This window comes from Bos grunniens, chromosome 16 (assembly GCF_055505025.1).
Source record: "Bos grunniens cultivar Pamir isolate PY7600 chromosome 16, Bosgru_T2T1.0, whole genome shotgun sequence".
Lineage (NCBI taxonomy): Eukaryota > Metazoa > Chordata > Mammalia > Artiodactyla > Bovidae > Bos > Bos grunniens.
This window is the reverse complement of record NC_141180.1, coordinates 1,243,166-1,264,703: the sequence shown is the minus strand read 5'-3', so window position 1 is coordinate 1,264,703 and position 21,538 is coordinate 1,243,166. Positions and strand designations below refer to the sequence as shown.

Sequence of the window (21,538 nt, the reverse complement as noted above, 5' to 3'; positions counted from 1 at the left end):
CACCCCCACACCTGTACGAGGGTGTGGCCAGGAAGGGGACGAGGGCAGGCTGGTGGGTTCGTTCCCAAGCTCTGAGCTGGGGAGAAGGACATGTCCAACTGCAATCCGGCTGAATCATAGACGCCCAAAGGCAGAAGCCTGCAGGGCCCACCCTGGTTGGGGAAATGCAGGCTCAGAGGCATGAGGGGATGGCCCAAGGGTGCACAGCCACCCTGGGGAGATCCGGCCCTGGAGCACTGACCTTGGGGCCCCTTGTCCAGAACTCCTGTCCCGCTGTCCCTGCCAGGGAACCTGGGCATCTGATCTCCACTTTTCACAAAATCATGACACCAACAATTATTCCTTAATTTTAATAGACTGACTTTTAAATTTCGGTGCATTCATTTTGAAAGGAAACTTTGTATCAGTAACGCAAGAGAGAGAGAGAGAGAAAAAAAAGTATCCTTATTTAAGTCCATAGAGGGATGGCTTTTTTTTTTCCCTACCCAGAAAAGGGAGGTTGGCAAATGTTAAAGACACATTCTGGCACCAGCTTGGGCCTTCTCCTCGTGGGAATCAAGGTGGAAAAAAAGTTCCAGGAGGCCCACAGAGTGGGAGGAAGGGCGGGGTGCTGTGCAGGAGGCCGGGAAGGAGCTGGGGGGCTTGGGGCAGGCCCTTCTCCTCCCTCTGAGTGCCCCCAGGGTGGGGAGCGAGGTGGCGGGCTTCTAGGGCCCCGGGAAGCACAGCAAGGCTTGGCTGATTCCAGGAGCTCAGCCTTGACCTGACTCCACACTCACTCGTCTTGCCCTCCTCCCGTGACCTCGCCAGGCAGCCGTGTACCGATCACAGGCGTCCCTTGGGAGAGAGGGCCTCCGCCCGGTCCTGTGGGCATGGAGCCGTGTCGTGTGTCGCCCAGCCAGGCACCCGCGCTCTTCTTGAGCATCTCCCACTGTCAGCCAACGACGGAGGCAGGCGCTGCCAGGGTCGGGGGCCCAGGGGAGGCGGTTTCCCAGGGGCTGAGCCGACTGACACTGGAGGTGCCGGGGCGGGGGCCACGGCTGCTGTAGGGCCCCAGCTGCAGAGGCTCTGGGCCACTAGATGGCACGCGTGTCACCAGACTCTGGCGGCCGGGTGGCCGGAGGACGAAATCCGGGAGAGGTCGAAGGTCTTAGTCCTGCTTCAGAGTCTGCCGCATCTTAGCTGTGTGGCCTTGGCCTGGCCTCAAGTTCTCTGAGATTATGAAATGCTCTCAGGGCCTTCCCTGGTAGCAGTGGTTAAGACTCTGGGCTTCCACTCCAGGGGCTGCGGGTTCAATCCCTGGTCTAAGAGCTAAAATCCCACATGCCACACAGTGCAGCCAAAAAAAAAGAGAGAGAGAGAGAGAGATGCTATGGGAGAGAGCTCTGCAGTCTGTCCTGAACGTCATCCGGGTGGGAGGCAGGGGTTGTGAGGCTCCAGCACAAGGAGCTGTTGTTGTTCAGTTGCTCAGTCGTGTCCGACTCCTTGTGACCCCGTGGGCTGTAGCACGCCAGGCCTCTCTGTCCTTCACTGTCTCCTGGAGCTTGCTCAAACTCATGTCCATTGACTCAGTGATGCCATCCAGCCATCTCATCCTCTGTCATCCCCTTCTCCTCCCGCCTTCAATCTTTCTCAGCATCAGGGTCTTTTCCAATGAGTCAGTTCTTCACATGAGGTGGCCAAAGTATTGGAGCTTCAGCTTCAGTGTCGGTCCTTCCAATGAGTATTCAGGGTTGATATCCTTTAGGATTGACTGGTTTGATGTCCTTGCAATATGTCCAGGGGATGACTGGGGGCATCTTTGCAAACTGAAGTGCCAGCCCTGCTACAACAGCGATCATAGGCTCAAGGCTCCAAAGACCTTCCCCGTGGGGTCGCTTTGTGAAGTGACGTGATGTGTGAAGATCTCAGTGGAGTGACGTGTGTCCCACACAGGCAGGTATGCGTGTAGCAGTGTGTGTGCACATGTGCACAGGCTCACCTTCCAGAGCAGGGCTCGGTCACCAAACCCTGGAGCTTCCAGCCAACCTTCCTGTGAAATCATGACTGTCTCCCCAGCAGCGGTGCTTCCTTCACCGCGCAGTTTCCAAGGAAGAATCCGCCCTGAGGACGTTGCCACCTCGGGGCGTCTGGCCTTCATCTCCTGGCTTAGTGCTCAGGGGCAAGTCGGGGCCCAGCGATCCCCCAGACCCCTGGCACAAGGTGGGGTGCCTGGCCCAGGAGTCTCCCTCACCCTCAGGTGCGGTCTCTCAGGAGTCCACCCTTCGTCTGAGGTTCCAGGGGTTATTTCACGTGGGAGCCTTGGAAGGGCCAGGGGTCCCCAGGATGAACCACCACTGGAACCAAGGAGCTGCCTCTGGGTTCAAAAGAACTTGGGGCTCCAAGAGGGTGCAAGGACCGTGCCTCGGACTGGTCTGAGCCCGTGAACGGTGGCTGACGCTCAGGGCTCCTTTGCCTCTTGGGCCTGTTGAGAGCTGCCTCTGAAAGGCAGTCCCCTGCCAGGGGGTCCTTCCCAAAGTGAAGCGGAGATGTCTGCATGTGAAACCCAAAGTCCCAGTTCCCCAGACCTATCCTAGGGGGTCAGGAGCTGAGGAAAGCCTGTCTCAGGTGTGCAGGGCGAGAGTTTCAGAAGACCCAGTCTCTCCCACAATTCAGTGATGGAGCAGGAAGCAGGATGTGAAGGCAGACCTGGGTGCTGGAGCTGAGTACCTGAGCTGGTTGCTGGAGCTGAGTACCTGAGCTGGGTGTTAGAGCTGGATGCTGGAACTCAGTACCTGAGCTGGGTGTTGGAGCTGAGTACCCAAGCTTGGTGTTGGAACTGGGTGCTGGAACTCAGTACCTGAGTTGGGTGTTGGAGCTGGGTGCTGGAACTGAGTACCCACGCTGGATGTTGGAGCTGGGGGCTGGAGCTGAGTACCGGAGCTGGGTGCTGGAGCTGGGTGCTGGAACTCAGTACCTGAGCTGGGTGCTGGAGCGGGAGCTCACACCATTGTTTCTTCGGACATCATGTGTCGTGGAGGTCAGCTCTCAAGGTGCGGGATGACCAAGTATACCGGCCCCACCCCCTGCCCCATCACTGGGAACAGCAGAGCCGTGGTAGCCTGATGCCTGCCGTTCTGAGAGCAGACGTGGGCCCAGAGCCCAGGACAGCAGGATGCTCCTTTTCAGGGCCGCGATTTCTCTCTCTGGAAAGAGCAGGGCCTTGAGACAGCCCCATAGGCTACAGCCTGGAGCATCACAGGCTCTTCTCTTCGGGCCTCACAGTCAGATACTTCAGAAGACCTCTCTGAGTTACCATGACTGTTCTCACCACCGCCTGGTCTCTGTGAGCCCCGATCCCACCGTCCCAGGTTACAAGGAACACTAGCCATTGTCAGCCAGCTCTCTGGTGAGATCTTTGCTCCCAGAATGGACCTCAAAACTTTCATTTTATCCACATTAAACAAATCAGGCGCTAGAAGATGCCTGGCAGCTGGCATCAGTGATTCCAGATCTCCGTGTGCTCCCTGCAGCCTGCGAGCTGGTCACCCACCAGCAGCATCCAGTTCACAAGCCAGGGCCCCTGAGTGGGCACTGTCGTCTCTGGGTGCAGGTGATGGGCCCCTGGGGCAGCTTCTCCCGGCCTGGGGGACCACAGGGCAGGGCACCCCCCACAGCTGCCTCCGGCCCAGACGGCAGGGCCTCCGAGCCCAGGGCTGCTGTCTGTCCTTCACGCTCTGCACCAAGCCCCATGCCTGGGAAGGAAGGGAGGCTGGCCCAGGGCAGGCTGCTGCTCCCAGCCAGGGAGGGAGTGGTGCGCCGGAGGGGGCAGGGACTGGCACGCCCCCACCCCGCCCCCGCCCAGGTTCCACCTTTGGTGACTCAGGCCGGTGGTTCCCACGCTGATGCAAATTGCTGAGTAAGCAGTCACCCCATCCCTGGGAAGCTCCCCACGCCCTGGGCCCCGAGTTCCCTGGGAGCCCTTGCTGGGAGGGGCTCTGTGCCCTCCAGACCCCGGGCCAGTGCGTCACGTGGGAAGGCCCCCTGCCACCTGCACTGGCTGTGGTGCCATCCTGAATGCTGTCCAGGAAGATGGCGGGCTGTGGTCTGTCTGCTCCCCTGGGCGGGGCCCTGGCTGGGTGCTGAGCGGGTGCAGTGAGATGGCAGGAGAGGTCTGTCCCCGAGGCGTCTCCAGTCTGGGTTCTTCAGGAGCCCCTCACCAGGCCAGGAGGGTGAGGACCCCACGAAGTGGCCCCAGCTGGCTCTCACTGAGGGCCTCTGTGGTGACTCTCTGCTGGGCGTGTCTGGGCAGGAGGGCTGGGTGTGTTCACCCGGAGCCGGTTTGCCCAGCCCCACCTGCCCGGCGAGGCTTGGTTTCAGGATGGGCTAACAGGCAGGACACAGACCTCCTTTTCATCCGGGCCTGCCCTGTGCACCTCTGGCTGCCGCAGCCCAAGAAGGGGGGGAGATGGGGGATGCCTGCGCTCAGGGGCTTGAGGCCCCAGTCCAGGTTGCTTTACTGGGGTCTAGTTGCCCATAGGACCGGACTCCTCGCCTCTGAGGACTTTCCAATCTCAAGAGGGGTGGGAAGACAGCTTACATTGAGGAGATGGGTTGGGGGGCACTCAGAGGTGGGCAGAATTCCCCACTTCTCCACGAAGGAAGGGGAGAGGGAGGAAAAATGGGTTACGAGAGCTCAGTCATTAGCTGAAGTGGGAGCAGAGCAGGGCCTGGCCCGGCGAGGCTCGCTGGGTGGTTCCAGTACAGAAACATGTCTGTCCGGAGCCCCCCAGGTGTCCGCAGGCTGCTCTCTGGTCAGCTCTGCTCCCAGGCTCTCCCAGGGTTCTAGCCTCTGGCATGTTCCGAGACATCTGAGGCTGGCCTTTCCCAAGGAAGCATGAGATAAGCAGACCACAGGGCACAGGTGCGTGTGTGTGCGTGCATGCGTGTGTGGGGTATGTGTGTGTGTGTGAGCATGTTTGTATGTGTGTGCATGCATGTATGTGTGAGCATGTGTATGTGTGTGCATGTGTGAGCATGTGGGGGCGTGTGCATGGGTGAGCATGTGCATGTGAGCATGTGTGTGCATGCATGTTTGTGAACATGTGTGTGTGCGTGTCTGTGCATGTGTGTGAGCGTGAGCATGTGTGTGCATGTGACCGTGTATAGGTGTGTGCAAGTGCATGTGAGCATGTGTGTGCATGTGTTGTGTGTGTGTGAACATGTGTGCGTGCGTGTGCATGTCTGCATGTGAGCGTGTGCGCATGTGTGAGCACGGGCATGCATGTGCGTGTGCACGCACATGTGAGCATGGGTGTATGCATGCGTGAGCATATGTATGCGTGAGTGTGAACATGTGCGCATGCGTGTGAGCATGTGAGAGCATGTGCGTGCGCGTGTGTGTGCATGTGTGAGCGTATGTGTGTATGTGAGCGTGTGTGTATGCGCGTGTGTGTGCTCACTGTCCTTTGTAGGCAAAGCCGAGGGCACTGCCAGCAGACCGCTGTCTGTGCGTGGGGTGAGCCGGGCGCCCCGGCCTGGCTAGCACTGAGCTGCCCGCTCCTCGGTCTGGCGCGTGGCTGCTCGGGACCCGCGAGGCAGAGTTGGGAAGTGCGCGGGGCGTTCTCCCTGGCCACAGCGGCTGTGAGGTGCTCCTGGCGATTAGGGTCTGGGGGCCGGCGCAGCACATATCCCGCAGTGCTCAGGGCATCGTGGACAATGAAGAATTGTCCTGCCCGCTTGAAGAAATAGGGCGCCGTTCCATCAGAAAGCCTGTGTGGGCGGACCAGGCTCCTCTGCCTTCCGTGCTCTGAGGCCGCCCCACCCATCCTGGGCCGCCCTGGGTGAGGCCTCGGGCCCCTCTTGTGCCTGAGCAGCCCGCGGTCCCGGTCTGAGCGCCAGGGCAGCCCGCAGCCGCTGCCCTACTGTGAGCCTCACCCTGTGCCGCGCCCCCCACACCTCCTCGCGTCGAGCTCTCCCTGCCGCCCCGCACACTGAGCACGCGCGCCCCCGTCCTTTGGGGCCGGTAGAAGAAAGGGGCGAAGGTCACAGGCTCCAGCTAGGATGCCGGCATTTGCGTGTGCTGGGCTTGGACCCGGGGACCGTCGGAACAAGGGCCGGGAGTGTCGTCTCTGCGGACAGGCAGGCTCTGGGCTGCATTTCCATTTAAGGCTCAGCCTTCGCTCCAAGGTGCCGCCATCCGCCTCCTCCCCAGAGGGGGCGGGGCGTGGCCTCCGGCCCGCCGCCTGGGGGCCGGCTTCCTGTTTCTCACCTTCCGCCTGTCTCCCGTGTAACGCGCGGCGGCGAGCCAACCGCAGACGCCCAGACGGCAGCACGCCCCGCTGACCTCTGTCCCTTCTGGTCGCTTGGCGCCTCCCCCACCTCACACACCGTTGGGCGTGGCTGGTTTGACCCAGTTTGGGGGTGAGCGCCGCGCCTGCCAGGGTGCACACCTGCCGGTGTGAGCAGAGCGCACTGGAGCATCGTTGCCAGGGTGACCTGGGGCTTCTGAGCTGGTGTCACCGCTGACCGGAGCTTGACCACAGTGGCGTCTGCCCCAAAGGCTCTCCGTGCGGGGCGAGGGGGGCCTGGCCGAGGGCCGGTGGCTAGACCTGGGTGGAGGGGACGCACCGGGCTGCCCGACCCCGCGTACACGCACACACACCCACTCATACTCACTCACAGGGTGGGGCAGGCAGGCTCTGGGCCCCAGCTCACCCCGGCAGAGCCGAGTCCGAGTCGGCCCTGGTGCACGTGCTTTTTCCAGCGCGTGTGGGTCCTCTGGCCTCCGGGTGAGTCAGAGCCGGCCCTGCGGTTGGCTGTTCTGTTCCGTGAGGTCGCGCTCTTCCAACCCCCAGCTCTGCAGGCTCTTCCAAGGGCGCCCGCCTCCCCGCTGGGCTCACACGGAGCCCTGGGGACACCTCACCGTCCTTGCCGTTCGGTTGAGCCTTGCCCACCGCTCCCCTGATGCCCGTCTGACAGCATAGCCCTGGCCACCCTGTGCCCGCTGCAGCCCCGGGCCCGCCTCGTGGGCGCCGGGGGCCCAGGAGCAGGATAACCCCCTTGACCTTGGAGAGGTCCCCCAGAATGCTTTCTTGCTCTGGTCAGCAGGAGGTGAGGTGAGGAGTTTAGCAGAGAAATGACAATGGGAGAGTCCTTCCAGGGTGGGAGCAGTCCCCCGCGGAGCACAGGCGGCCTCGGTGATCTCGGGAGCTGGGGGTGTCTGCACAGGACACACGGTGGCAGGGCCGTGCCCGGGGACGTGGGTTCAAGCCCCACGGTTGCACTTCCCTCCGTGGGAAAGCCCCTCTCCTCCCTGAGCCCAGCTCCCCTCTGGACCAGGCCCTCTGGGACCTGGTCAGCAGCTGTCTAACCTTTTCTGGCTACAAGCCACAGTAAGCAGCACACTTTACACACAGCCCAGCCCTTCTACATGTGCTGCACTCATATCTTCTAATTCCAATATATATAATTTGATCCCATTTTTCTTTAAATGATGGTCACAGTCTGCTAAATTGATTTCCTAATCCATAAGGCGTCACAACCTGCAGTTTGAGAAGTCGTCTATGAAGCTGGTCAAGGTTCCCCCCACACCAGACATCCCAGGACCCTCTGAGCGTCACTGCGGCGGTAGCGGGCGGCAGATCCTGGGTGGGGACCCCGGCTGAGCCTCCCTCCACTTCTCCCCCAGATATACAATGGGACCCTCAAGCGGGAGGCTGACAACAGGCGCTTCAGCTCCTACAGCCAGATGGAGAGCTGGGGCCGGCAGTACCCGCGGGGCGGCTGCACCGCGCCGGGCGCCGGCAGCGACATCTGCTTCATGCAGAAGATCAAGGCCAGCCGCAGCGAGCCCGACCTCTACTGCGACCCCCGGGGCACGCTGCGCAAGGGCACGCTGGGTGGCAAGGGCCACAAGACCACCCAGAACCGCTACAGCTTCTACAGCACGTGCAGCGGCCAGAAGGCAGTCAAGAAGTACCCGGGGCGCCCGCCCTCCTGCACCTCCAGGCAGGACCCCGTGTGCGTCCCATCCACCTCCTGCACCAAGGACCTGTCCTTCAGCCACTCCAGGGCCAGCTCCAAGTGAGTACCCACAGTGAGGGGCGGGCGGAGGACTGACTGCTGGCCCCGGGGTCTCAGCCTGCATGGGAGGCAGAACCCGGAGAGCGAACAGAGGCATCAAGCGTGTGGATTTTAAGGGGCCTCTGGTGATGAGCGGGGGAGGAGGGCAGTGAGGGGCTGGCTGGGCCAGTGATCCTCACAGTGTGTGCCTCTGACCAGCAGCCGCGGCATCACCAGGGAGCTTTGGAGGAAGGCTCCTCGGCAGGCCGCCCAGACCTCCGGCTCAGAGACCCTGCTGGGGCTGCAGCCTGCGTCACCAGCCTGCAAGCACTGCAGACTCTGTCGGGGATTGAGGCTCCCTGGGCTTGGGGGGTAATCCTCTCCCCACCTTCTGAAAGAGCAAAGGAGTGTGCCCTGGGGTCAACGACAAGAAAGGGGTGGGGTCCGTCTTACAGGGCAGAAGACAAAAGCTGGCAGGATCCAGCGCTGGGGAGCTGCCCATAGAGAGCCTTGGGCACAGGTCGCTCTTGGGCCCCATGAACCTCGGAGCTGCTCTCGGTCCCCCCCCAGGGTCCCATACTTGTTTCCTTGATGTTTGCTGAACGTGGATGGTCTGTGGGCGGAGCAGGGAGACAGCATGGACTGAATAGCCTGGGCCGCCTGCAGCTGCGGGGTTAACCGCCTTCCGCGGGGCCTGGGGGTACTGCAGTCCTTGTGTCTGACCCCCAGAGCCCTTCCAGACTAGGAGCTGGGGAGAGATGGGCTCAGAGGGGCCAGGTAGCTCGCCCAGGGCCATGCCACTGCCACACCTTCCGCTGCTCGCCACACTGTCCTGGCCGTCACAGAGCTGGCCCTCTCCTGGCTGCCCGGAGGCTACACGGGTCGTTAGGATTCTTGGGAGGACTTAGCGGCTCTCTCCCTTGGAGACGGGCCAGCACCGCATCTGGCCCTGCCTCGTTTCCCCAAACCGGAGGCCCCGAGAGGACAGGGCGGGTGAGCCACGTGGGGCACGAGTGGCAGGCTTTGTGGAGGTGAGGTCTGACCGGCAGATGCTGGGCGGTGTTCTCCCGATGCGGTGGGTACCACTGATAGAGGTTCAGGAGCTCCTCTCCAGAGGCGGTCTTTCCAGAAACGGAGTCGGGCGCCTGCCGTGGACGGGTGTGAGGCTGGGACTCATGAGGTGCGGCTGCTCTAGAAATGCTGGGAGGATTTCTAGGGGCGGGGGCTGGGGCCAGGAAGAGGCTGCCCTGCTGTCTGTGGGAACCAGAGGCTGGGCAGGCGGCCTGCCCTCGGCACCATGGGAGCTGGAGCAGGTTCAGGAAGGAGGGGCTCCTTTCCCCAGGGGGGCTCCCAGCCGGGTGTCTGCAGTGAGGGGAAGGGACAGAGGCACCCGGGCCCTGATCAGGGTGCAGCGTGGAGTGCAGTCTTGCTAGAGCAGACGTGAGTTAGGGCTGGAAGCGTATGAGTGATGGCAGAACCCGATTGTTGGGTTAGAACAGGATGGTTCTAGTTTTGTGGCTCCAAAAATGTGGATTATTGGCCATTTTGTATGGTTCGACCTAACACATGCCCTTGGATATAAGTTTGAGACTGAACTTGAACTTGCAGTATGGAGAAACTGCTGATGGGGACAGCACAGCAAACAGCGTGTCAGAACCGCTCACCTGGGAACGGGCGTCACACTCTGGGTGGGAGCGGGTGCTCGGAGAAGACAGCCAGTGGGGCTGGGTCTCGTCCCAGTGAGCGTGACGTGGTCAGGAGGAAGGCGGTGACCATGAGGATGGGAGGAGGAGTAGGTGTGGGAATATGTGTGTCAGAAAAGTCAGCTTGACTTGGGAATGGAGGGAGGAGGAAGAGAGGGATGTGGGTGGATGGCTAGATGGATGGATGAGGGATGGAGGGAAAATGGCCGATGGATGGATGGATGATGGTGGATGGAGGGATGGATGGAAGATGGACAGCAGATTGAGGGAAGATGGGTGGTGGAGGGGGGCGGGAGGAGGGGTGATGGAGGGATGCAGACAGACGCACAGGCTCCCAGCATTCTCTTCGGCTTTCCCAGCACCAGACACAGACGTGAGAGATGGCAGGGTGGGCGGGTGCTTCCTCTCAGGAGTAGGGCAGAGCTTCTCAGTACAGAGGTGACTTGCCCGGTTGGGCATGACCAGCCAGGAGGGCCTCGTCCCTGCAAGCACTCACTGCGGGGTGAGCCATCTGCTGCTCTGGGGGAGCTGTCCACTGTGGGAGTGGGGCCGGCCCCTTCCAGCTCTGGGGCGTGCACAGGGACCCCGAGCCCCTGCAACCCTCCGGCCCGCCCGTGCCCCCAGGATCTGCAGCGAGGACATTGAGTGCAGCGGGTTGACCATCCCCAAGGCCGTGCAGTACCTGAGCTCCCAGGACGAGAAGTGCCAGGCCATCGGGGCGTACTACATCCAGCACACCTGCTTCCAGGACGAGTCTGCCAAGCAGCAGGTCAGCAGCCGGGGGCCGGGGGGCAGCCTGAACCTGCCCCAAGCCGGAGGGGAGGCGTTTGCTGTTGGCTCCTCATCCCCCTGCCCGGCTACCCAAGGCCGGGAGTGTGCCTGGCACTGCCCGAGGTCGGGGGAGTGTCTGTGGAGGGGACGCCACTCAGCTGTTGGTCGTAGAGGAGACCTTGGAGTGACAGCCACGGGCTCAGAGGAAACCCCTCCTCAAGTTCACTAGGGGAAGGGCGGCTCCCTCCCCTCAGCGTCCTCCCTGCCCTCTCTGATTCTGCCTCTCTGTCCCTGTCTCTTTGTCTCTCTCTGTCTCTCTCTGTCTCTTTGTCTCTCTGTGTCTCTCTCTGTCTCTGCCTCTCTCTGTCCCTTTGTCTGTCTGTCTCTCTGTCTGTCTCTCCCGTGGTTGAGAGCAGGGCTGTCTGTGCCTCCCAAGCGTGGCCGGCAGGGAGGCCTCCTCGTGGCCCCGTGCAGCTGGCAGGCTCCCAGCGCGGGGTCCGTGTGCGCGGTCCCTGCCACAGCGGGAGGTGTCCCCACGGGGGTCTCCCCACCACAGGACTCCGAAGCGTGCCCCATGTGGTCCTCACCGCAGGCCCCCAGGAGGAACATGGGGCTCGGGAGGGGGCTGAGGGCTCCCTGCGAGGCAGCAGGGCGCCCTGCCCAGTGCTGCCTTGGCCCCCGCGTCTCCCCAGGCTGCCCGTCTCTCTGGGCGTTTGGCTCAGAGTGATGCGGCTCTGGGCGGCGGGTCTCCAGCCCGGCCTGAGCCCTGCCTGGCGTGGCGCTGTCCCGCAGGTGTACCAGCTGGGCGGCATCTGCAAGCTGGTGGACCTGCTCCGCAGCCCCAACCAGAACGTGCAGCAGGCCGCAGCCGGGGCCCTGCGCAACCTGGTGTTCCGCAGCACCACCAACAAGCTGGAGACGCGGCGGCAGAACGGCATCCGCGAGGCGGTCAGCCTCCTGAGGAGGACCGGGAGCACCGAGATCCAGAAGCAGCTGACCGGTGGGGGCCTGGCCGCGGGAGCTGGGGTGGGGGCAGCTGGGGGCCGGGACAGGGTGAGGGCCGGGGGCGGCCTCAGGCGAACACCCCTGGAGTCCCACAGACCAGTGCTGGCCAGGCTAGTAGTGCCTAGCTGGTGCCCTGGGTATTGGGCCCCTCTGTGCGGCCATCGACCGTCCGTGTGGTCTGAGGTATCTGAGGAGAGAGGGCAGTGTGTCCAGGTGGAATCTGTGTTCGGAGAGGCGGAGACCGGGAGAAGACCCCAAGGGGTCGGAGCTTTGGCTCAGCCACCGTGTCCCGTTGACCCACACAGAAGCCCCAGTGCTCTGCCCTCGAAATCCTGCCGCCAACTGGCTGAGACGGGGCAGGGGGCACAGGGAGGGGTCAAGTGGGGCGGCCCTGGGCCTGGTCCTGCTGAGCCTGCGGTCCCCAGGGCTGCTCTGGAACCTGTCCTCCACCGACGAGCTGAAGGAGGAGCTGATCGCCGAGGCGCTGCCTGTGCTGGCTGACCGCGTCATCATCCCCTTCTCGGGCTGGTGCGACGGCAACAGTAACCTGTCCCGTGAGCCCGTGGACCCCGAGGTCTTCTTCAACGCCACCGGCTGCCTGAGGTGAGGGCAGGGGTCCAGCCGGCCAAGCCCGGGCTCAGAGGGGCTGGGGGTGAGGGCCTGGACGAGGCTCGGACCCCCACCTGCACTCAGGGGGCCTGAGCCAGGAGTCTGAGTGGAGACGCGTGGATCTGAGTGTCTGAACTGGCTCAGCCGCCCACCCTCCCGCACCCCACAGCCCTGGCTCTTGCGTTCTTGAAGAGCGTCTTTGAGATGCTAGTGTACTGACGGCCCCAGTGCATCACCTCCTGGCTGTGACGCTAACAGCGTCTGCCATGTTCCCCGGTGTGAGAGGGCTCTGCTTTGGCCAGAACTTCCTGGGTTCCGCCCCAGCCCGTGGCAAAGGCCCTGAGGGCTGCTGGTGGAGGGACTCGCCTCTGGGGTTGGGGTGGTGGGTACTGACGAGGAGCAGACCGCATTCAGGATCACGCCTCCCTCTAACAGCAGCCTCCGAGGAGCCGAGGGGAGAGGCTGGGGAGGTGCAGAGCCAGGGTCATGGAGGCCTTAATGGGGCGGCTGCAGGCACACCCCACCTGCACCAGGAAGGGGCACCCAGGTTGCCCAGGGGCGAGCCCACTGCTGGGGGCAGGACGCCGCCTCCAGGGAGCCTCCAGCCCCCTGTCCAGCAGCCCCAGGCAGGGCCAGGTGGGTGGAGCCCCGGGCCCTGCCCAGAACGTGCCACGAGGGTCCAGTGTGTGCCAGGCTGCCAGCGGCATCAGAGCCCTGGACACGTAGAAGTTCTGGGCCAGGGGGGCACAGAGGAGGGCGAAGGAGCCCAGGGAGAGCCCGCCCCGGCCTCAGCCAGGCCTGAGCAGAGCCTCGTCTCATCTGCTTCCCTCTCCATTTCTGTCCTCTTTCCCTGCCTTCCTCTCCCACCACGACCTCCAACCCCTCCCCGTGACCTTTGCCCACTCCCCGTGACCTCCACCCTGTGACCTCTGCCCACTCCCCCTGACCTCCACCCCGTGACCTCTACCCCTCCCCATGACCTCTGCCCACTCCCTGTGACCTCTGCCCCCTCTCCATGACCTCCACCCCTCCCTGTGTCCTCCACTTCCTTCCTGTGACCCCCTGCCCCTCCCTATGACCTCTCCCCTCTTCCCATGACCTTCACCTCCCCATGACCTCCACCTCCTCCCTGTGACCTCTACCCTTCCGTGATCTCTACCACCTGACCTCTGCCCCTCCCTATGACCTCCACTCCTCCCCATAATCTCCACCCTCTCCCCATGTCCTCTATCCCTCCCCATGATCTCTGCCCCTCCTCTATGACCTCTACCCACCCCGTGACCTCCACTCCCTCCCCATGACCGCCACCCTCTCCCTGTGACCTCCGCCCTCTCCATATGACTTCCACCCCCTTGATCTCTACCCCCTCCCCATGACCTCTGCCCTCCTCGTGACCTCCGCCCTCTCCACATGACCTCCACCCCAACCCGTGACTTCCACCCCCTCCCTATGACCTCCACCCCCCATGACCTCTGCACCTCCCCATGATCCCTGCACCTCCCCGTGATCCCTGCACCTCCCCGTGATCCCTGCCCCTCCCGTGACCTCCACCCCTCCGCACGACCTCCATCCCCTCCCCGTGACCTCCAACCTCCCTGTGACCTCTGCCCTCTCCCCGTGACCTCCGCCCCTCCCCGTGTCCTCCACTAGGAATCTGAGCTCCGCAGACGCGGGCCGCCAGACCATGCGCAACTACACGGGGCTCATCGACTCGCTCATGGCCTATGTCCAGAACTGCGTGGCAGCCAACCGCTGTGACGACAAGGTGAGTGCGGCCCCAGAAGGCCACAGAGCCGCCTGCCCACCCGCACTCTGCACACCTGCGCGGACGGGCAGAAGCGGAGACGGAGGCGGGAAGGGGGACGGAGGCTGCAGTCCGTCCACACGGCAGGAGGAGAGAGCTGGCCCCGGGGGGCTGACCAGGCACCGCGACCCCCGGGTCCTGCACGCGCTTTCCCTGGAGGGGACTCCATCTCCTGCTCCTCTGTCAGCTGTGGCCACAGGCCTCCAGAGAGAGCCGGCCCCAGGGCACCGGCGAGTGGCAGAGGACAAGGGGAGGGGCGGAGGTCACAGTGAGAGATTGAGGGCGTGGGGGGAGAGGAAGGAGGAGAGAGAGGACAGAACGGAAGAGGGAAGCAGATGAGGCCCCAGGAAGGAGAGAGAGACCTTTCAGGAGGGGAGGTCCTGGGACTCGAAGGCTTTGAGGAGGAGTTCAGGGTCTCTCCTGCAGGCTGTCTCCAGGGCCAGGCTGGTCGTGGGCACACTGGCCGAGGCCGCAGCCTGTGCCTGCCGCCGACCAGGCCTCCCGTAGGTGCCTCCTGGGGGTCATCTCCCCGGGAAGCAGGTGACTTTGGTCCTATTTCAGAGCTGAGGAAACTGAGGCCCAGAGCGGCTGGGCAGGTCACTGGTGCTCACACAGCCGCGGGGGCAGGGTTGCACGCTCAGTCCCGGGCGGCCGGGAGGGGGCCTTCCCCGGCCGAGCCAGGTGCTGGGGGGCGGGCGGAGGCTCAGGCCGTCTCTGCTCGGCCCCCAGTCAGTGGAGAACTGCATGTGCGTCCTCCACAACCTCTCCTACCGCCTGGACGCCGAGGTGCCCACGCGCTACCGCCAGCTGGAGTACAACGCCCGCAACGCCTACACCGACAAGTCCTCCACCGGCTGCTTCAGCAACAAGAGCGACCGCATGACGGTGCGTGCCCATGGCCCCGGCCCCACCGCCCCGTCCACCCGGCCTCTGCCCCCGGAGCCCGAGACCGGCCCCCAGGGAGGGCCCCTGCCCCGCCTGGCCGTGGGCCTCACTGCACCAGGAGCGGGAAGGGCCTCCTCTCGCCCACGACACAGGCCCTGTGTGCTCGGGGCGAAGGAGCCAGAGCCGCCTGCTGGCAGGCCTCCTCTCCCCCGTCTTCTCCCTCCTTCCCGATGAGGGGCGCAGCCTGGCGCCCACTGCCTCCTGAGCCCCCAGGTCTCCCCAGAAGCAGAGAGATGCTGGGGAGAAAGGGCTGGCCACCTTCTCTGGGCAGGCCGTGCAAGCCAGACCCTGCACCACCCCTGCTGGCCGGGGAGTGAGGGAGGCATCCCCATGTGAGAGCCACAACCTCACTGCGGGAGGCAGGGGCCCAGCTGGCGGGGAGCGCAGATGGCTCTGTGCCCGCCGGGAAGGCGGAGGGCCTGGGGGAGGAGGCAGCGGGCACGCCCTCCTCCGGGAACCACGATGCTGAGGCCAGAGGAGCAGGGTGCATGGGGTCAGCCCTGCAACCTTCCTCTTGTCCCCAGAACAACAACTATGAGTGCCCGCTTCCCGAGGAAGAGCCCAACCCCAAGGGCAGCAGCTGGCTGTACCACTCGGACGCCGTCCGCACCTACCTGAACCTCATGGGCAAGAGCAAGAAGGACGCCACCCTGGAGGCCTGTGCGGGTGCCCTGCAGAACCTGACCGCCAGCAAGGGGCTGGTGAGCGCCCCGCCGCGCCCCACCCTCTCTCCACCCTGGTCTGACCCCGGCTGCCCCTTCCCACCAGCCTGCCTGAGTCAGGGAGGGATGTGCGCTGGGCTCCGGGCCAGGCCTGGGGCAGCTGAGGGGGCCAGAACCCCCAGCCCCACTGGATTCTGTCTGTAGGATCCTCTCTGCCTCCGGGCTCCCGGCCTGGACCGGGCTCAGGCTGTGCTGGGAGCCGGGCGCGGCTGAAGGCTCTCCTGCGTGCTGAGCGGACAGAGGTGGATGTAGAGGGCTTGGGGTGTGGGCAGGTCCAGGGAAAACGTGGCAGAACCGGGGGAGAGTCGAGGCCAGAGGCAGTGTGGGGACATGATGGACTCGGGGAGTGTGGGAGGCAGGCCTGCAGCTGCCCTTCCACCCTCTCTGCTCAGGGTCGGGTAGAAGCGGGTGAGGGTGAGCTCAGGGTCAAAGGGGACCCACCCCACTGTTAGAGGGTGAGTCTGGACCAGGTTACGGCCAGTGTGGCTTTCCCGCCAGTGGCCTGGATGGGCTGCCGTCCTCTCAGGGACCCCGGGTTGCATCTCCATGCAGCACAGGCCCATTCGTCCACCCTCAACTCGATGCACAGTCAGCACAGAGGCCGCAGGCCTGCAGGAGACGGGCAGCCCTTCTTTAGGTGGCGGGTACCCTTGATCCCAGGTTTCTCGCGACCAGATAGTGCTGGGAAGCGGGAGGGAGGCCGGGTGGCGGCCACGGGCACCGGCCACTCCTGGGAGTTGATTCTGGGCCCCTCCCACGGGGGGCGAGGGGCAGGGACGTCCCTCACCAGACCCGCTGAGCTCAGGCTGCCCCCGGCGAGCCGCAGGTGCATTTTCCTGGGGCATTGTTCTGTAGCCGCCCAGGTGGGAGCAAATGAGAGTCTGTCTGTGCTCCCAACACGGAAGAGGAAGTTCTGGGGTCCCTAAGGGTGCGGTTCCTGGCCCCCTCCTGCCTGCTGTGGGCCTGGGGAAGCCCAGCGAGGGCCTCATGCGTCCCCTTTCTCAGATGTCCAGTGGCATGAGCCAGCTGATCGGGCTGAAGGAGAAGGGCCTGCCCCACATCGCCCGCCTCCTGCAATCTGGCAACTCGGACGTGGTGCGGTCCGGAGCCTCGCTCCTGAGCAACATGTCCCGCCACCCCGCGCTGCACAGGGTGATGGGTGAGTGCCCCCGGGGCTCGGGCCACCCCCTGCTGGAGGACTCCCACTCTCCAGGGCCTGCTGGAAAGTCCCCCTCTGACCTCTCCCTGGGGGCGCATCCCGGAGAGGGAGCTGGCCCGGGAGAGGCTTGGGTGTAGGAAGGGGCAGGTCACCTCGGCGGGGGGCAGGTGCATCGGTTCCATCGGGTCACCAGCCTTGAGTGGGAGGTTCCTGGCTGGGAGCCTGGCTGAGGGCGGCCTAGGACTGGGCCCACGGGGACCCCTCAATCACTGACCCCGTACCCGCCCCTCCTTTCTCTCCCAGGGACCCAAGTGTTCCCAGAGGTGACCAGACTCCTCACCAGTCACACTGGCAACACCAGCAACTCAGAGGACATCCTGGCCTCGGCCTGCTACACTGTGAGGAACCTGATGGCCTCCCTGCCGGGCATGGCCAAGCAGCACTTCTCCAGCAGCATGGTCAACAACATCATCAACCTGTGCCGCAGCAGGTGGGTGGGGGGTCTGCAGGCGGGGGGAACTGCAGGTGAGGGAACCATAGGTGAGAGAACTGTAGGTGGGGGGACTGCAGATGTGGGAACTCCAGGTGGGGGAACTACCAGTGGGGGAACCATAGGTGAGGGAACTATAGGTGGGGGGACTGCAGATGGGGGAACTCCAGGAGGGGGTCTGCAGGTGGGGGAACTACCTAGTGGGGGAACCATAGGTGAGGGAACTATAGGTGGGGGGGACTGCAGATGGGGGAACTCCAGGAGGGGGCCTGCAGGTGGGGGAACTACCTAGTGGGGGAACCATAGGTGAGGGAACTATAGGTGGGGGGACTGCAGATGGGGGAACTCCAGGAGGGGGTCTGCAGGTGGGGGAACTACCAGTGGGGGAACCATAGGTGAGAGAACTGTAGGTGGGGGGACTGCAGATGGGGGAACTCCAGGTGGGGGCCTGCAGGTGGGGGAACTACCTAGTGGGGGAACCATAGGTGAGGGAACTATAGGTGGGGGGGACTGCAGATGGGGGAACTCCAGGAGGGGGCCTGCCAGTGGCGGAACTACCAGTAGGGGAACCATAGTAAGGGAACTATAGGTGGGGGGGACTGCAGATGCGGGAACTCCAGGAGGGGGCCTGCCAGTGGGGGAACTACCAGTGGGGGAACCACCAGTGGGGGAACCATAGGTGAGGGAACTATATGTGGGGGGGACTGTAGATGGGGGAACTCCAGATGGGGGGGGATTGCAGGTGGGGGGGCAGGGCAGCAGGGCTGCAGCAGCAGCAGGTGGCGTGGAGGATGGCAGGGCCCTGCAGAATGGGAATTGGCGGGGAGGCCCAAAGGAGGGAGGTTCCAGAAGCTGAGGCCTAACTTTCAGGCCCCGGGCAGCACCCGTCCCGGCTGGGAACCAAGGGACTCTGAGTCCCGTGGACCGCCAGGAGGCACGCAGCAGCAGCCCCAGCTGTGCAGAACTTATCCGGTCCATGGAGCTCTGTCCTCCCAGGATAAGGCCAAGAGACAGGACGGGGGCCCCAAAGAGAGCCCCGGGTACCTATGAGTGGGTAGAGTGGGGTGTGCCCACTGTGAGGAGTGCCCGCCAGCGGGGCTGCCCCACGGGGAGTGAGGGGGAGAGGGCAGAGGGTTGGCTCATCTTCAGGTGGCCAGTCTCAGCCCCGGTGAACTTCCGCCCCACAGCACCTCCCCCAAGGCTGCGGAGGCCGCCCGCCTCCTCCTGTCCGACATGTGGTCCAGCAGGGAGCTGCAGGGGCTGCTCAGGCAGGTAAGGCCTCACCCCGCCTGGCCCTGCCGGCACGCTCGCCCACAGGCTGGCCCCTCGTGACGGGGTCCAGGGGCTGACCTCCGCCCAGGGCTGAGGAGGTGCGGCGGGCGGGGCTGTCGAGGAAGCGTGCTGGGGGCAGCCTTCGAGTGCGGGGACGCCCGTGGCGCCTGCCCCCGGGTGTCTCATGCAGCTGTTGTCTCCTGCAGCAAGGTTTCGATAGGAGCATGCTGGGGACCTTAGCCGGGGCCAACAGCCTCAGGAACTTCACCTCCCGATTCTGAGAGGGGCCGCCCGCACGTTCAGCTTGCAGGTAAGAATCACCCCCTCTGGAGCAGGGGCACCTCCAGGCTCCCTGCCGGAGTCCCGGCCAGCCTCAGAGAGAGAGGCCCGGACCTGCTCCCCAGGGACGCAGAAGCAGTTTCCGGTCTGTCTGATATAGGGTCTGTGAGGACTGCCGGGTAGACTGCTTGGCCAGCGACTGACACAGGACATTCAGCTCAGTTCAGTCCAGTTGCTCGGTCGTGTCCGACTCTTTGTGACTCCATGGACTGCAGCACACCTGGCCTCTGTGTCCATCATCAACTCCCAGAGTTTACTCACACTCATGTCCATCGAGTCGGTGATGCCATCCACCCATCTCATCCTCTGTCGTCCCCTTCTTCTCCCACTTTCAATCTTTCCCAGCATCAGGGTCTTTTCAAATGAGTCAGTTCTTCACATCAGGTGGCCAAAGTATTGGAGCTTCAGCTTCAGCATCAGTCCTTCCAATCAGTATTCAGGATGGATTTCCTTTAGGATGGACTGGTAGTATCAACAGGCCAGAGGTCTGGACAGAACTGCCGGGCACAGTCGTGTAGGTTGCTCACTGCACAACCCGGTCCAACTCACGTGGACTGCAGTGTGAACAGCCCCCCAGCAATGAAACAATATGTGCTTTTGGGTTTGGGTGTTTGCAGTTAAACTCTTCTTCTTACAGGCCACTGTCCAGTCTCTGCAGCGTGCCTAGCGTGGACAAACTTGTTTCTAGCTGACAATTCTAGGGACCGAAAGCTCAGATCCAGCGTCCCTGACAAGGGCTCCTAAGCCTTGGCCTTCCCACGCGCACCTGGGATGCTCGCTCAACCACACACGCCTGGTCCCACCCCCGCAGTCCTGCCTCGTGGCTCTGGAGTGAGGTCCAGGAAAACACATTTTAAACAAGCATCCCAAGGGATTAGGGCCACGTTTAGGTGCTCAGACTGGCCTGGTCAGCCCTGGAGGGTCAGCAGAGGTGGCCCCACCTGCAGAGAGCCAGGCATGAGGACAGGGCCTTCTGAGTTGAAGGGACTTCTGGGTACCCCAGTGGCCTGGGGCATGCTGGTGGGGCAGGGGCCGCAACTTCAATCCAGACGAAGGTGCCTTCAGACCTCAGACCGCCCACCTCCTGGCAAGTGCATCCCAACAGCACAAGGACGGGCACAGAGCCGAGCCCAGTCATCAGGCGCCTGACACGCGCGGTCTACCACCGGGGTGGACATGTGGGCGTGGGGGGGGGCTCTGATCCAATGCACGCAACCTGTGAACGTCTCAGGGGTGGCCCTGACCCCAGGCTTGGGCGTGTCTGTGTGGACACGCTGGGAGGGGACAGCTGGTGAGACCGGGGTGCTCACTGGAGGTTTCTCCTTTTCCAGATGTGATCCGACCAGCTGAGCAGACCTGGGCCTTGCTGCGGGCGTGTCTGTCCACCTGCACAGTGTTTGGAGATGTTCAAAGCCAGCCAAGAGCACACTGGGACGCTGCGGTGGATGAAAATATTTTTAGATTCTTTCTTTTCCTTGGGGGAACTGACAGGCAGTGGGGGTGGGGGAGGGGAGCCGGGGGCTTTCTTGAGTTAAGGGGGCTTATGTCTTGATGTTAATACTTCTTTTGCTGAGAAACAGTACATATACATATGTATAGTATGTGTGTGCTTGCGCGTGTGTGTGCGTGTGTGTGGAAGGCAGGCCCTGGAAGTGCAGGGCCAGGTGAGCTGCGGGCTGAGCTCATAGACGCGGGTGACCTGTGCTTGGGATTTTGCTCCTCGTCATCCCGAAGTATGGGTGCCGGGCCCTCAGCAGCACCAGGCCCACGGGGAGTCCTGCAGGGTCGGGTGGGGGAGTGACTGGGGCTGGGGCTCACCCCCTGCCACCCACCCCAAGAGGCGGCTTTGCAGGAAGGGAGGTTGGCGGGGCTCAGTGTATCTGTTGGGAAATTTGGCATGGCCGTGCGGCTCTCCCACAGGGCCTGGGGCCGGGGCTGGGCGGCCGTGGGGTCTGCTGGATGGGCCGAGACAGGCAGGCTGGCTTTGCTGCGTGCAGTCTGCCCGGAGAGTAGGTGCCGGGGGGCAGCCGACCATTCCTGTGGGCCGTGTACCCATCAGAGCAGGCTCACCTGGGAGCCCTCACCTACAGGGGCAAATAATCCACGTGTTGGGGAGGAAGGAGGCAGAGTGGTATCAAAGCCCGCGAGCCGTGGGAGACCGGCGGCTCCGTCCTCATGTTCCCAGCAGAGGAGCTGGCCCGGGTAGGGCAGGGGTCGGCCCCCGGGTCCCGAGACCTGCTGAGACCCCAGTGAGGCAGGGTTTCGGAGGAAGGCACTTGGCTAGGAAAGGGAGCCGTCAAGTCGGGGATCAGCCAGAGGCCGCCTCGCCTTCCCTGACGCCCAGCTGCCCGTGACAACTGCAGAGAGTATGATGAGGAGCCTGCCAGGGGCACTGACCGCCCCAGACCCCCCGACTTGTATGAGCATAGAGCAGGCCCTGGAGAGGGCTTGGGAAGGGCGCCCCGTCTGCAGCTGAGACAGGGCAGGCCTCCTGGCTGCAGCCCCCCTGCCCAGCGGCGACTGGCCGCCTGGCCCTGCCCACCTCATACCTCCTCCCGCCGCGTGTCCCCCCACCATCCCCCGACCAGCCCCACTGCTCACCCTGGCAGTCAGACCCCGGCCCCGGGGACCCCCTGCCGGAGTCAACAGCTGGACAGGCCAGGTTGGCACAGACCCGTG

At 63.7% G+C, this 21,538-nt stretch overlaps 1 protein-coding gene across 1 annotated transcript in view; it reads left to right on the top strand.

The window, feature by feature from the left end:
- The window catches only part of PKP1 (plakophilin 1), a 38,039-nt gene extending 17,579 nt beyond the window's left edge, over positions 1–20,460 (top strand). Inside the window, exons 3-14 of the mRNA XM_086343096.1 lie at positions 7,667–8,061; positions 10,368–10,512; positions 11,307–11,514; positions 11,945–12,122; positions 13,779–13,893; positions 14,662–14,817; positions 15,402–15,578; positions 16,605–16,758; positions 17,062–17,248; positions 18,436–18,520; positions 18,727–18,830; positions 20,191–20,460. Coding sequence (XP_086199222.1) covers positions 7,667–8,061; positions 10,368–10,512; positions 11,307–11,514; positions 11,945–12,122; positions 13,779–13,893; positions 14,662–14,817; positions 15,402–15,578; positions 16,605–16,758; positions 17,062–17,248; positions 18,436–18,520; positions 18,727–18,801 — 1,875 coding nt within the window. The 3' untranslated portion in view covers positions 18,802–18,830; positions 20,191–20,460. The remainder of the gene's footprint in view (positions 1–7,666; positions 8,062–10,367; positions 10,513–11,306; positions 11,515–11,944; positions 12,123–13,778; positions 13,894–14,661; positions 14,818–15,401; positions 15,579–16,604; positions 16,759–17,061; positions 17,249–18,435; positions 18,521–18,726; positions 18,831–20,190) is intronic.
- The last annotated feature ends 1,078 nt before the right edge of the window (positions 20,461–21,538 follow it).